The sequence below is a fragment of the Schistocerca americana genome, chromosome 2 (genome assembly GCF_021461395.2).
Source record: "Schistocerca americana isolate TAMUIC-IGC-003095 chromosome 2, iqSchAmer2.1, whole genome shotgun sequence".
Lineage (NCBI taxonomy): Eukaryota > Metazoa > Arthropoda > Insecta > Orthoptera > Acrididae > Schistocerca > Schistocerca americana.
The window spans coordinates 790,700,591-790,717,242 of record NC_060120.1 but is presented as its reverse complement, the minus strand read 5'-3'; the positions used below and the strand labels follow the sequence as shown (position 1 = coordinate 790,717,242).

Genomic DNA, 16,652 nt, shown 5'->3' with positions numbered 1-16,652 from the left:
ACAATGGAAGGAAGGGGGAAACAAAAGTGTCTGCAAGGCAAGTTATTTGAGAAAAATTGATTATTCATAGCAGGCCAAAAATTTTAGCTAGATCCTTTTAATAACTACAGACTTGACTATAAAGCAACTGGAGTTCTGTAAGGATCTCAGTTAACTTTCACATACATACATCTGCATGTGGAAGAGATTTGAATAATTTAGCAGTGTAATAGGACAGTTGTGTTTTTCTGTATAACCAATAAGATCAAAGGAGTGTCTCGGAACATCAACATGAGCTCACCTGGGAAAAACAGATGAGAAATTTGCCAACTGAAACACACTTTATCTCAATGAGAATATTCTCTCACAGTGGTGTCACTACCATGATACATGTGTCTAAACAAATAGCTGACATTGACTGAGAGGCATGGTTACCAGTCCCACCGTAACTTTTCACTTAGTCATTTGGCAACATAGCAGAGCCAATGTGTTTATGCTCTTCTCTTGTGTGCAGTAACTAATCTACATGTTTTTGATCATTTTACCTCTATTTGTTTTTTATCTCATCATTTAAGCATGGTCTGAAAGAATTGTGTGTTTAGTATAAACTTCTGAAATGGTGTAATGAACCAGGTAATTCAAAACCAAAGTGTAGGTCATGATTCACATTCTGAAAAACTACCACACATTGTTGAAGAGAAGTGGGGAGTTTCAAAAGACTGATAATTCATTTTGCAATACACACTGGGCCAAAAGTCAGTACCCACTGTAATGTGGGGATCCATCATGTTGAAAGCAAAGTGAGTTGAAGTTGTCACACGTTATTTGTAGTCTCAGAGTCACATGGGTTGTCAACATTTCCAGGTAGTTCTCTCCTGTTACTGTCATCAAACAACCAAGACCCATTTACTCCACGCTATGAAATACCATTCCAAACAGCAACACCAGGTTAATTTAACTGGCTCTTAAAAACAGTTCTATGGTACTCTGCATACCAATATGTACAGTTGTAACTGTTGACATGACCTGATAATTTGAAAGTTGCCTCATCACTTCACACTATCTTAGGAAACAACTCATTATCACTTTCTCCTAATACATTTAACACTGTCTCGCAAAGCTGAAGGCTACAACCAGGATTGTTTTCTAACAGCTTGTGTATGAGATTAGGTATGTAATGTTTGAATTTGGCCTTATGTAAAATTCTCTGCACAGAAGTTCTAGAAATACCCTATTTGAGAGTGTGAGTAGACTTTTTAGAGCTCTGGATAACCACTTGTAAAACCTTAAGCTTAGTTTCACGACTTATTGTTGGCCTACTTAACCAGGGGCAATTCTCTGTGGCTCCACTTTTCTCAAAACATTTCTGTAAATTGTAGTCAGTCTTCCTTGTAGGTGGAACAGTGTTGAAATTATTATTCCATTCATTTATTATTAAATTACAACCACCTTGGTAACACTTTTTTTAAACAAAAACTTTTTTCATAAGAAAATGTCTTTATAACAGATGAAAATCAACAATGTACAATGTCAAAGATGTTTGCTTTAATAACAGTGCATTCTGGTGTTTGTATCAATTATTATCTGAAAAAAATATATCAGTGCACTCTGGTGCTTGTATCTATAATCATCATAAACAAACACAATTACGTTAATGTTTTCAATAGGTTGCGATGAGCAGCGACTTTTGGCCCACCCCATATTTCTAAAATGGTTGAGTCTGCAATGTCTTGTCATCTGCTCCAGTTGAAAGGGATTGTTCAGCTATGGAGAATATTTGATCTGCAGAAAGCAGTAGACATTCAGAATCTACTGTTAAACATCTGCTAAATTTAAAATTATTTCAGAACTTCCTTATTGTGAATTTTATAACGTACAAACCACTTCTGAAAAAGAGTCATATCTAGTGAAAAATACATCTGAATAACTAAAATTTAGCGTTTCAGTAAACTGTTATGACTTTTAATTGATTTCAAAAATATGCCCTGGGTTGGACCCAAAGGAAAATGGTAGTACATCTTGGGTTGGACCCAAAAAATATGGGAAGCCTACATATATTTTAAATGACATTTGTTGATTACAGTTCTACATGAATAAGTATGATAGTAGATGAAAAATAACCTTCACTGCTATTGATTAAATCTGCATTTGGATCAAAACAGAATTAATCATGCTGCTACATACAATGTGCTCAAATTTTGTTAATCACAAAGAATGAAATTAATGATGACATACACTGTGCCTTCAATACATTTCACAAAATTATTTTCTAGAGTCTCCAATCACTGACCTTTGGTTTACAGTATAATAATACTTCAGTAATCAAAAACTTTGATTAACATACATTGCAATATTTCCAACCTCGAGTAAAAATCTGTAAATGGTAGTCACTGCTGAAAATATAGCTGTCTTACATACATGGGTTTATTGCATAAACCTTATAGTTCTCAGATGAGAGACATATATGATAACTGCATCAGACTGTATCTTAGTGAAGAGAAACAAGCAATTAAAATGTGACTATGCAAGCAATCAATAACCAGAATAATTTTTTCACTCTACAGCTGAGTGTTGGCTGTTATTTACTCCCTTAGAAATTAAAACCTATGCTAGTCTGGGTCAGTACATGAATCAGCATCATAGACATTGCTGTTATCCACTGAGCTATGTAATCATAATGCTCAACCTCAACCATAGCTTGCTTTCTCATAGGAGTAGTAGTAAAGGGAAGCATGCAGGAGAGTGTCCTCTTAAACAGAATCCGTTAGGTGGGTTGGAAGTCATGTTTGTGTCTCAAAATGTCATAGTATTGCCTGCAAAAGAAAAGATTCAGGGTTTGAATCCCTGTTACGCAAAGTGTTTCAGCCTTTCAGGAAGTACAACAAATAAGAAATCACAATATTCATTACGAGGATGTGGTGTCCGTCTGAGATCAGTCCTGTGACCAATGTGATGGCCATTACATCATACAAACGATTCGGATGGAGGGAGGACGACGACTTAGGTAGGGTCGTATGGTCTCTCTCTCTCTCTCTCTCTCTCTCTCTCTCTCTCTCTCTCTCCCCCCCCCCCCCCCCACACACACACACACACACACACACACACACACTGCTGTAACCCTCACTGATCTTCTGAAGGTCAGTTTTTACAATTGTTATACTAATATATCCAAAGTATAAACCATCACTCAAACCCCACACACAATAGCTGATTTTAATCTCCTCATACTTATAAACATGTGACAGCAATCATATGCAGTACCCATGAAACTAATTGAGTAAGTACACGGTCACGATTACGATTTTTCACAACACATGCGCAAAATCCAAACTTGTCAAGAGTGATAACAGGAGAACTTATTTCATTGGATGAACTAGTGTAATTAATGCAAAAACACTACATGCATTCACAATTAAGGACCTTGTGAACTAGTTATATAAAAACAGTAATAAATTCCTACACATCAAATGAATGAATAAACGGCATAATATTGCAGACAGACAGAATGGCTAGCCAGTATATACCTTCAGGAAGAAATATTCCTGTACTGCCAATTGTCAAATTTGAAAGTTAAAACACTCAGCCTAGTTTTTATAACATTAGTTCCTTCCTCAGGGAGGAAACCAGGATACATAGGGGAAAGTGCAGCATACCAGCTAAAACGAAGAAAGTCATCCATAAAGTAAATGTTGATTGAGCGTTCAGTCAACAGAACAGTATTTAAAAGGTGGAAACACGGCTTAGCTGGGTAAAAATTAAGGGAGGGAACTATCACAGGAAATCCCTTCTTCTATCTTCCAGATCATACTGTAGAGTCATACATCAGAAAACCAGAAAAAATATTTTAAGATGGTTGGGCTTCACTCATCGACTAAGTCTTAATTACTGTGTTACCACATTTACCAAAAATAATTATGAATGATGGAAGGAGTCGCGAAAACTGAGTTTTGAACATCATTTGTTTCATAAATGGGCCATACATACAATTTTGTGAACATCTATTAGGCAGTTGTATTAAGTAAGAAATGGCAATTCCCAGTCTTTGTGCCACAGAAATGAATGAGCCATAGGAAAATCTATTCTTTTAACACAACAGTTAAAAGATCAACAGATTATCGACTGAATCCATAAATGGGGGCCATCAAATCTCATTTGACATAATACAGTTTATAATGGATATCAAGTTAGTTTCCGAAGAACTAGGGGCAAATTGAGCTAAATAAAATATGCAAAGACCTTTAAATACATATGCCAATTAATTGAGCCCAACCCCTCCAACACAGAGGTATCCAAGTCAAGGATCAATGACATAGAAATGGTCTACCATTTTATCAAAGTTGTTTATTAATAAAAGAAAGGAAGAATGGGGTTTAATGCCCCATCAATGATGAGGTCTTTACACTCGGAGCATGTGCTCAGACTGAGGAAGAATGCAAAAGGAAACTGGATGTGTCTTCATCAAAGAGCCCATCACGATATTTGTTTTAGAGAAACTACAGAAAATCTAAATCCAGATGTTCAGATGGGGATAGGGACCGCAGTCCTCCAAAACGAGAGTCTAGTGTCTTACCACTGCAACACTCTGCTTGATAAAGAGTCTTTTATCACAAATTATTGGTGTCCTTGTCGAGCTTGACCATTACTTAACAGCCACTTAAGCAACTACATCTACAGCTGTACTCTGCAAACCATAGAGAAGTGCGCGGCAAAGGATATGTCCCACTGCACTATTACTGGGGTTTCTTCCCATTCCATTTATGTATGGCGTGTGAGAAGAATGATTTTTTAAATGCCTTTATGCATGCTGTAATTAATATAATCCTGTCCTCGCAATACCTACGTGATGGGTTCATAGGGGGTTTTAGTACCTTCCTAGGGTTGTAACTTATAGCCAGTTCTTGGAACTTGGTAAGTAAACTTCCTCAGGGTGATTAACGTACATCTTCAAGAGTTTGCCAGTTCAGTTTCTTCAGTATCTCTGTGACACTCTCGCACAGGTCAAACAAATCTATTACCATTCATACAGGCCTTCTCTGTATATGTTCAATATCCCCTGTTAGTCCTACATGGTGCAGGTCTCACACACTGAATATTTATTGCAGCTTCTTTCAGACAGTAATTCATTATAGATAAAGGCATCATTTGTAAAAAATCTGACGTTACTATTAATATTGTCCATGTTGTTGTTGTTGTTGTTGTTGTTGTTGTTGTCGTCTTCAGTCCTGAGACTGGTTTGATGCAGCTCTCCATGCTACCCTAACCTGTGCAAGCTTCTTCATCTCCCAGTACTTACTGCAACCTACATCCTTCTGAATCTGCTTAGTGTATTCATCTCTTGGTCTCCCTCTACGATTTTTACCCTTCATGCTGTCCTCAGATGCTAAATTTGTGATCCCTTGATGCCTCAGAACATGTTCTACCAAGGGGTCCCTTCTTCTTGTCAAGTAGTGCCACAAACTCCTCTTCTCCCCAATTCTATTCAATTCCTCCTCATTAGTTATGTGATCTACCCACCTAATCTTCAACATTCTTCTGTAGCACCACATTTCGCAAGCTTCTATTCTCTTCTTGCCCAAACTATTTATCGTCCATGTTTCACTTCCATACATGGCTACACTCCATACAAATACTTTCAGAAACGACTTCCTGACACTCAAATCCATATTTCTCTTCTTCAGAAACGCTTTCCTTGCCATTGCCAGTCTATATTTAGTATCCTCTCTACTTCAACCACCATCAGTTATTTTGCTCCCCAAATCGCAAAACTCCTTTACTACTTTAAGTGTCTCATTTCCTAACCTAATTCCCTCGGCATCACCCGATTTAATTTGACTACATTCATTACCCTCATTTTGCTTTTGTTGATGTTCATCTTATACCCGTCTTTCAAGACACTGTCCATTCCGTTCAACTGCTCTTCCAAGTCCTATGCTGTCTCTGACAGAATTACAATGTCATCGGCGAACCTCGAAGTTTTTATTTCTTCTCCATGGATTTTAATACATACTCCAAATTTTTCTTTTGTTTCCTTTACTGCTTGCTCAATATACAGATTGAATAACATTGGGGAGAGGCTACAACCCTGTCTCACTCCCTTCCCAACCACTGCTTCCCTTTCATGTCCCTCGACTCTCATAATTGGCATCTGGTTCCTGTACAAATTGGAAATAGCCTTTCGCTCCCTGTATTTTACCCCTGCCACCTTTAGAATTTGAAGGAGAGTATTCCAGTCAACATTGTCAAAAGCTTTCTATAAGTCTACAAATGCTATAAACATAGGTTTGCCTTTCCTTAATCTTTCTTCTAAGATAAGTCGTAAGGTCAGTACTGCCTCACGTGTTCCAACATTTCTACGGAATCCAAGCTGATCTTCTCCGAGGTCGGCTTCTACCTGTTTTTCGCCTTTCCTTAATCTTTCTTCTAAGATAAGTCGTAAGGTCAGTACTGCCTCACGTGTTCCAACATTTCTACAGAATCCAAGCTGATCTTCTCCGAGGTCGGCTTCTACCTGTTTTTCCATTCGTCTGTAAAGAATTTGCGTTAGTATTTTGCAGCTGTGACTTATTAAACTGATAGTTCAGTAATTTTCACATCTGTCAACACCTGCTTTCTTTGGGATTGGAATTATTATATCCTTCTTGAAGTCTGAGGGTATTTTGCCTGTCTCACACATCTTGCTCACCAGATGGTAGAGTTTTGTCAGGACTGGCTCACCCTAGGCCATCAGTAGTTCTAATGGAATGTTGTCTACTACCGGGGCCCTGTTTCGACTCACATCTTTCAGTGCTATGTCCAACTCTTCATGCAGTATCGTATCTCCCATTTCATCTTCATCTACATCCTCTTCCATTTCCATAATATTGTGCTCAAGTACATTGCCCTTGTATAGACCCTCTATACACTCCATCCATCTTTCTGCTTTCCCTTCTTTGCTTAGAACTGGGTTTCCATCAGAGCTCTTGATATTCATACAAGTGGCTCTCTTTTCTCCAAAGGTCTCTCTAATTTTCCTGTAGGCAGTATCTACCTTACCCCTAGTGAGATAAGCCTCTACATCCTTACATTTGTCCTCTAGCCATCCCTCCTTAGCCACTTTGCACTTCCTGTCGATCTCATTTTTGAGACATTTATATTTCTTTTTGCCTGCTTCGTTTACTGCATTTTTATATTTTCTCCTTTCATCAATTAAATTCAGGATTTCTACTAGCCCTCGTCTTTTTACCTACTTGATCCTCTGCCGCCTTCACTACTTCATCCCTCAGAGCTACCTATTCTTCTTTTACTGTATTTCTTTCCCCCACTCCTGTCAATTGTTCCCTTATGCTCTCCCTGAAACTCTGTACAACCTCTGGTTTAGTCAGTTTATCCAGGTCCCATATCCTTAAATTCCCACCTTTTTGCAGTTTCTTCAGTCTTAATCTACAGTTCATAACCAATAGATTGTGGTCAGAGTCCACATCTGCCCCTGGAAATGTCTTACAACTTAAAACCTGGATCCTAAATCTCTGTCTTACAATTATATAATCTATCTGATACCTTTTAGTATCTCCAGGATTCTTCCATGTATACAACCTTCTTTTATGATTCTTGAACCAAGTGTTAGCTATGATTAAGTTATGGTCTGTGCAAAATTCTACCAGACTGCTTCCTCTTTCATTTCTTACCCCCCATCCATATTCACCTACTATGTTTCCTTCTCTCCCTTTTCCTACTCTCGAATTCCAGTCACCCATGACTATTAAATTTTCATCTCCCTTCACTACCTGAATAATTTCTTTTATCTCATCAAACATTTCTTCAATCTCTTAGTCATCTGTGGAGCTAGTTTGCATGTAAACATGTACTACTGTGGTAGGCATGGGTTTCGTGTCTATCTTTGCTTCAATAATGCGTTCACTATGCTGTTCGTAGTAGCTTACTCGCACTCCCATTTTTTTATTCGTTATTAAACCTGCTCCTGCATTACCCCTATTTGATTTTGTATTTATAACCCTGTATTCACCTGACCAAAAGTCTTGTTCCTCCTGCCACCGAACTTCACTAATTCCCACTATATCTAACTTTAACCTGTCCATTTCCCTTTTTAAATTTTCTAACCTACCTGCCCAATTAAGGGATCTGACATTTCACACTCCGATCCGTAGAATGCCAGTTTTCTCTCTCCTGATAACGACGTCCTCTTGAGTAGTCCCCGCCCGGAGATCTGAATGGGGGACTATTTTACCTCTGCAACATTCTACCCAAGAGGAAGCCATCATCATTACCATACAGTAAAGCTGCATGCCCTCAGGAAAAATTACAGCTGTAGTTTCTCCTTGCTTTCAGCCATTCGCAGTACCAGCACATCAAGGCCGTTTTGGCTAGTGTTACAAGGCCAGATCAGTCAATCATCCAGACCGTTGCCCCTGGAACTACTGAAAAGGCTGCTGTCCCTCTTCAGGAACCACATGTTTGTCTGGCCTCTCAACAGATACCCCTCCATTGTGGTTGCACCTACGGTAAGGCCATCTGTATCGCTGAGGCACGCAAGCCTCCCCACCAACGGCAAGGTCCATGGTTCATTGGCAGGTGGGAGGGGGGGAGGGGGGGGGGGGGGGGAATATTGTCCATAAGGTCATTAATAAACAACAAGAACAGCAAGGGTACCAACACATTACCCTGGGCACACCAGATGTTTCTCTTAGATTTGACAACAACTCTTCACCTCAGATAACATGCTGCGCTTTACCTACCAAAAAGTCCTCAATCCTGTCACAAATTTCACTTGATACCCCATGCGATTGTACTTTTGATAGTATGTGTACATGTGGTACTGTATCAGATGCCTTTTGGAAGTCAAGAAACACTGCATCTACCTGACTGCTTTAAGCAACGGCTTTCAAGATGTCCCACGAGAGAAGAGAGAGTTGGTTTTCATGTGAAGACCGTTCACAGTGTCCACGCTGGTTGGTAGTGAGGAGGTCATTCTGGTCAAGATACCTCATTATCCTTGAGCTCACAATATGTACTGTGTTTCCATATTGGACAGTAGTTTTATGGATCAGTTCTACTACCCTTCTTGTAGATAGGTGTGACCTTTGCTTTCTCCCAGTTACTGGGCACAACTTTTTGTCTGAGGGATCCACGATAGTTTATAGTTAGAAGAGTGGCTAACTCAGCCACAAATTCAGTACAGAATCTGATAGGGATTCCATCAGGCCCTGGAGCTCTGTTCACTTTCAGCTGTTTCTCAACACCACTGACAGTCATCTTTCCAATGGCATGAGGATTAAACTGGGGCAATTCTTCTGGGTTCTCCTTTCTAAAGGAACATTTGAAAACTGAGTTAAGAATTTCAGTTTTTGCAGAAGCTCTCCACGTAACCAAACACTTCATAATGAACAAGGAACACTAGCATAGCAACTAAAAGCCAAAGAAAGGAAAATCTATGATCCAGTTATAGAAAATGCGAGAAGCTGAAAAAGATGGCATCATGAAAGCCATGTCTACTTTTTAACAAAGAAACCACCACACAGAAATGGAGTAGTTTGGGACCTCACACAATGCAATCATGAAACACAACACACTAAATGAGAATCTCAATTGGCAGTAAGTGTTTCCACAAAATATCTAAGAAAGGCAGGCAAAAGTGAAACAAATCTCTCCAAATAGTGGCAGAAGGGTAATGTTCAAAGAAACAAACATTTGAGATAGTGTGATATTTAATTTTAATTATGAACAGCCTCAGTTGCACCGTTTATGTAGAATTTACCTAGGTTTCAGTCTGGATAACCCAACCTTCTTCAGAATAACAGTATCTACTGTTTGTCCATAGTGGACATCATCAAGCTAAAACTACAAATCCATAAATTATCGTCAAACAGTAAAACTTATCTGACACTGCCTCGGCCCCACTTCGTGACCGCGATGCGGTGCTGTACTAGAATTGACCGTAGTGTCATAAGGCCCAACATAGGTTGATTATGCTCTAAGCTAAAGTGTGACTTGGTGAACATCACTCTAGTCAACACACTTAAAAACTTGCTTAGAGCATAATCAACCTATGTTGGTCAATAGTTTTTAAGTGTGTTGACTGGAGCAATGTTAGCCAAGTCACACTTTAGCTTTAAGCATATTTCCGCTGTCATTCCCTAAGTTCAATGGCAGTGGTCTTCAGGCCCGTATTATGATGGCAGTGGCCCACACACAGCTTTTACAGTATGTGTGTGGATCACCTCCATGAAGGCAAATTGAGTACCCCACTGCCACCACACTATCCCCTACTATGGTGTTTTCTGCAACTCATAACCATAACTTCACCAAGAAGTTCAATCAGGCACGCGCATTAGGTTTTGAGTTGATTCTAGACCGTTTCAGGTCAAATATACTAATCTTGAATAATCACCATCTAATTTGTATGGCCTGTATTGCCGGATGTTACAGATTAGATATAGACTTGTTCATAAGTTCAATCATGACCATTTGTGTGCTAAGTCAATAGCATGTTCATGTGTTGTAACCATAGCTAAGCAAGTGCTTAACAGTTACGTCATAAAAAAATTTCTAGACCTAGTCGTAATAATGATGATGTTGGCTTTATATTGTCCTTCCCACTCCTAGGTTCTTTTTAGGTGATTGAAATTCATGCTTAAGCACAAAAATTTTCCTAGATAGGCCATACTTTTTAAGCACATTTCGTCTTCCACATATCATGACCAATGAATACTTCATAAATGTTAAGACAGTCGATCCAAGTACATTCTGCACAGGTTAACATATAGGCCCTTTTCCTCAGCTATACCTTTTATTTCACTTTACTAGTAAAGTCAAGGTCAGGAGTTAAGTTCACGTCTTGTACCAGCAAGTAACTATCATACAGTTTATGCGCAGGCGCAAGGTATTGTGTCCACCTAGGAAGGCCTCATGACGCTACGGTCAGTTCTAGTACAGCACTCGTGGCTGCCACATCACGGTCACGAAGTGGGGCCGAGGCAGTGCCAGATAAGTTTTACAGTTTGACGATAATTTATGGATTGGTAGTTTTAGCTTGACAATGTCAACTATGGACAAACAGTAGATACTGTTACTCTGAAGAAGGGTGGGTTATCCGACTGAAACCTAGGTAAATTCTAGGTAAACGATGCAACTTAGGCTGTTCATAATTAAAATTAATATTTATACAGTTGCTGACAGCGCTGCGAAATGTTGAAGATATTTAAGTATTACATTTGGCTGAGTGAAACATATAAAAGTAACACTGCTTATATTACTATAACATACATCTCAATTCTATACAACATTACTTCATAAATACCAGAAGCCACACAGTTAAATTCAAAATGTATAGTACGGGATGGTCAAGCATGAAGTAATTACAGACTTTTCTCATCATTTCACTTACCATTGCTCCCTGTACTGTCTAATGATGAGCCACCCGAAGCCATGTTTAGATCTTGCCGAAATTAGTGTCAAACTATCTTTCTCTCTGCCTCATTTTGTGTCCTTTATGTGTGTGACCTGAAGAAGAGAAATAACAGTCACATAGTATGAAACTGGAAACTTGGAACACAAAATAAACAAAGTATTTGACGTGTAGTCTTTACAGAACGATTCTGAAAATTAAGTACACTGATAAGATTAAGGACTCAGGAGAGACCTCACAGAATCAATGCAAAAAGGAATATGTGGAAAACATTGGCTAGTATAAGGAACATTATGACACAAAAGAGAAAACTGAGCTGGGCTGCGTCAAGCCAAAAAAAAGGCTGATGACCCAAACAAACAAATTACTAAAATGGAATAAAGTTACAAAATGGAATACCAGTAACATATAACCACAAAACACCAATATTGTCTTTATTAGCAAGTGAATTAGTAGTAATATCATCCGATAACAGATGCCATTCAAATAACTAACAAAGCGGCATTTGTCGCTTGTCTTTAGCTAATGTATACTTTGACTTGAGCTACATTCCAGATGAGATCTATAACATGTAATGAATTAGTGAACGAATAAGCAGATAAGGGTGACTCATTCATTACCTGTTGATGACCAACATCTGCTATAAAGAATACACAGTTTGTATTCACAATAATGAAAACTAATAACTATCAAATAGTATATAATATGCAATTTTTCACATAAGCAACTTGGTCCAATAAGAAATAACAATGAGATAGTACTTAGTTTCTCCATGATGGATATTTTTGAGCTGCACGAGTGTTATTCAAGGAAGGATTATTTAGGAAGATTCAACCACCCACAATAGATTCTAAAATGCTTTTTCTTTATTCCATTACCATTTTCAGTCGGCTTTGCCTAAGTACACTATTGCATTGTACGCATATATTTATGAAATAAGTGTGATTTTTTATGATACAGGAATAATCTAGCAAACACATTAGTTTTTTAACGATTTAATTAAAGGCATTTGTGGTTGCCTGTGGTCTCACAGTGCAAACTTTACAAAATACTAATTACTTTTATATCACCACCAAACAACTCCAGGATGGAATGGCAACAATAAGCAAAGGACCGATTGCTACTCACCACACAGAGGAAGCACTGAGTCGCAGACACGCACAATGGAATGACTGCTAACAATAACAGTAATTGCCTTTCAATTTTGACACACTGAATCCTTCTTGACAAAGTCAAGTTTCATCTCAATTATGAAGTTATAACACACATCCCATCTTACCCTACTGGCATTTCTCACAGCAGTGCAAATGCCTTTTATAATGTAGCTAATTAAATCTCCTGGAGATTAAGATGCCATCATATTACTTCTTGACTGTGAGACGGTTGCTCACTCACTGATGTCCTAATGTAGGTTAGATCTAAAGTTCATGTTATAACTCTGATGAGAATTATCTTCACAAGAGTCAACAGAAAATGGCACCCACGAACGTTTGGAGCTTATCTTTCGTAAGTACATTTACTCATTGCAAGCTACTTTAGGAAGAAAATAAAATAAAAATACACTAAATAAAATACACTGTGCAGCAGTCAGTTCTCATAAGAAAGCCATCCTGATCGAGCACTTCGTGGGAAATAAATCTGGATGGGTTGTTTACCGATCTTCACTGCAGACAGATTAGTGAATCAATGTCTGCTATCTCCTACGCTCGACCTAAATGCATAATACAACAACACTGACTAGACAACTGAGATGGTACCTCATAAGCATGCAATATGGTCTTGTTGACCCAAGGCTGAAAGAGCTGGAAACACTCAAGGCCTATGACTAATATGAACACAGCTCTGCTCAGGTTTAGCATTGTTCACATGTTTTGCCAAACTCTTGAGGTCCTGACAGGTTAGTGCAGCATGGATTCAGTTGTCACAGGTTCTACTGCTATGTGCTAGTTCCCTGACACTGGTGGCCTGGCTGAAAGAATGTTGGTTGTAGCAGGCTGAAAAACTTAGGTGATGACTAAACACTCAGGTACTTCTGTGCCTTGTTACATAAGTTTAGCTGAACAAAGAATAAATTGGATGTCTGAAACCCAAATGCTCCTATTACTGTTGATTAGGAACAATAATCTGCTGTAATCTAAGCAATAAAGACACATTTTTGGATTTGGAAGGGAATAACATTTAGTCAGATACAGCAGGCTTCTCAGAAGTTAAAAACAATATTTGTGTTTTATAAAAAGCAGTAGGGAGGGACAAAATTCAGGTTAGGGTTTATTATGTAGAAAAATGTTAAAAACAATAGGGTCAATCAGTGGCGCCGACTTGGGGGAGGGGGGGGGGGGGCAATGTACTTTGTGCCCCCCCCAATAGTTAAAAGTGGGGGCCTCACCCCCCCCCCCCCCCCCAAATATTCAAACATGCATTTCTCACTGCTCTCTCCCCCTTCCTTATCCTTTACTGGGAAATTTGTTAAAACTTGCACATACATTTTTGCATAATAGTATGTAATGATTATGTAGGAAAAAAATACCGATTTTACGAGCTATTGCGTATTCCTTTCTGCAACTCCTCTAGCCTCTGCATATGACAAACTGTCGTGACAGGGTTTGTCCCCTGCATCTGTACTATTCGCACACTTTTACTGTACTGAGGTATGCGGGGAACGAAAGCTCACCACGAGCTCGCAGCGCTTTGGCTGCTAAGACGAGCTCCACTTCCTCCCACAGCAGCCTGCTGGCAGCTTGTAAAAGAAACTAATGAGCAATAGTGACACCGAATTTGATGGCGGCTGCTAGAAGGACTCTTCATTCATTTTTGTAAATTCTATTGACAATCAATATGTACAACACCACAAAAATCAGCACCAGCTCCCGAGATTTTGCCGCCCCGCGCAAACATGTCAAGCGCCCCCCACCCCCCCTTTTTCGACATAGTCAACTTTTCCCACAAGCTACTTCATACATGACGCCTTATTTTCACATATCACACTCATTCGTCTCTTTGTTGTGAATATGTCTTTAAAATCAAAGCAGCAGTCAGTGATACATTTACAGTGCAATACATTTTAAGCCATTTTTGTTGGAGGAAACGTTTCTTTCGTAAATCGGAGCACACTGTTTCTGTACCGTAGATAATTTTCAATAAGACCTTTGATTTTAAGAATAATTTGTATTTCCAATTTATTCTCACATTCCTTCATTTACGCAAGATGGAATTGCCGCCCCCAAAAATCTGCCGCCCTGGGTGATGGCACAGTTCGCCCCTCCCTAGAGCCAGCCCTAACACTAATCAACACTACTTTTACATGGCTACTTCTTGTTAGGCGCACAGTACTGTTACACAGGCCGCAGCTAATGTTGGCAGTGAACATAAATATTCCGGAGCTGGGCATCGCCAGTGGTCAGTTAGTCTTACTGTGACTCGGTTCAGTTGTTAATCTTTTGTCCCTTACTGTCCAGTTTAAAATGGACAAGTTTGTAATTAGGAAGAAATGTGACAATGTAGCAAGTGTTAGCAATGGTGAAGCTAGACCCAGTGTTAGTGGTTCTGTGTGTGACAACAAAGACACAGATAGTGACGGAACTGTGGCGGTGACAAAAAACACTGTTCCCGGAAAAAAACAACGCTGTGATCAGCCCTCTTGGAAACAGTAATTTGCATGGATCAATTACAATAAGGTAAAAGATGTTATTTTTTGCAAAATTTGAAGACAAGTGTTTGAAGAAAATCGTTTTCAGTTTTCTCACAAAATGGAAAAAACTTTCATGGAAACTGGTTTTACGAACTGGAAGAAAGGGATAGAAAAGTTGAAAGCGCATGAAGCATCGGGCTGCCACAGATAAGCTGTACTGAAATTCAAATCCTTACAATAGAATGTCAATGTATTTAGCCAGATTTCCACAGAAAAGCTGACACAAATGAACAAAAACTGAACTTGTTTACTAAAAATCATATAGCCACCAAAGAGCAATTTAGTATCTGTATAAGATTTGTTGATGCTTCGCTAGAGATAGAATATTTTTTAGGGCTATACTCAATACAAAGTACCACATATAAGGCTCTGTTTGATATTATTATCGACATTTTAAGACGATTTGATTTGCCTACGTCTAATTGTAGAAGCCAATGCTTTGACGGTCAGCTAACATGGCCGGATTATATAATGGTGTCCAGACAAAGTTTATGGAAATGGAGAAGAGAGCTATGTTTGTGCACTGTCTTGCACATTGTTTAAATCTAACACTGTAAGACACTGTGAAAGCAGTTCCAGAATGTCGAAATGCATTGAATGTTATGAAGGACTTAATAAATTTTGGGAGAGTTTCACCTAAAAGATTAGATCTTTTTGCTCACATGAAACAGATGCCTCTACAAATTTGAAACCACTCTGTCGTACAAGGTGGGCCGTAAGATACTTGGAAATGTCTTCAGTTTTGTCCAACTATACAGAACTTCAGGAACTTTTTCTAAATATTTCAAGAAATGACAATTCAGACACTGGGGCCAAAGCAAATGGCTTTTGGATTAATATGCAGAGATATGATTTCTTTTTCATGTTATCACTTTTGGTAAAATTGTTTGGTCACATTGATACCGTAAACATAGCACTACAGAGGAAATCCCTACACTTAGAGGAGGCAAATAAGATGATTTCCACTCTTGTAACTTCTATTAAATTTATGAGAAACAATTTGGAATCGTTCTGGGGTGAAATAACTTCAAAATGTCAAGATATGGATGTTGATTCCCCAAAATTACCCCGTAGAAGAAAAGTCCCTAAGAAATATGATGACTCCATCAATTCAACTGTAGAAACATTCACAGAAGTATGTGACAAATATAGAAGATTGTATTATGAAACAATGGATACATCCATCAGCTTCTTGGAATCACAGTTCAAAACTCAATCATTCATGTTTGTAAATCAACCTGAACAATTTCTTCTTGGTGATAACAAACATTCCTTTGATATTTTATCTTTCTACAAATCAGATATAGACAAAGAACGCTTGCTTCTCCACCGAAGCATGAGATTATCCAAACTGGTGAGTCTACGAATATTAGTTCGCTGGATGACGTAGTGAAATATCTAAAACAGGAAAACCACCTGTTTGACCTACTGCCTGAACTAGTGAAATTCATAAGTGTAGTGCTGACGATTCCAGTAATGTCCTGCACCGCTGAGCGATCGTTTTCTTGTCTGCGGAGGGTGAAAATGTATCTTCGTTCCACAATGAGGCAGGATCATCTTAATGTCCTTCTCAACGCCCATAGA

The 16,652-nt window shown here is 38.7% G+C and overlaps 1 protein-coding gene across 1 annotated transcript in view; it reads right to left on the bottom strand.

Moving 5' to 3' along the window:
• Positions 1-16,652, bottom strand: part of LOC124595256 (disks large homolog 5) — a 172,063-nt gene that overhangs the window by 147,757 nt on the left and 7,654 nt on the right. Inside the window, exon 2 of the mRNA XM_047133923.1 lies at positions 11,360-11,475. Within this exon, the coding sequence (XP_046989879.1) occupies positions 11,360-11,402 (43 nt within the window). The 5' untranslated portion in view covers positions 11,403-11,475. The remainder of the gene's footprint in view (positions 1-11,359; positions 11,476-16,652) is intronic.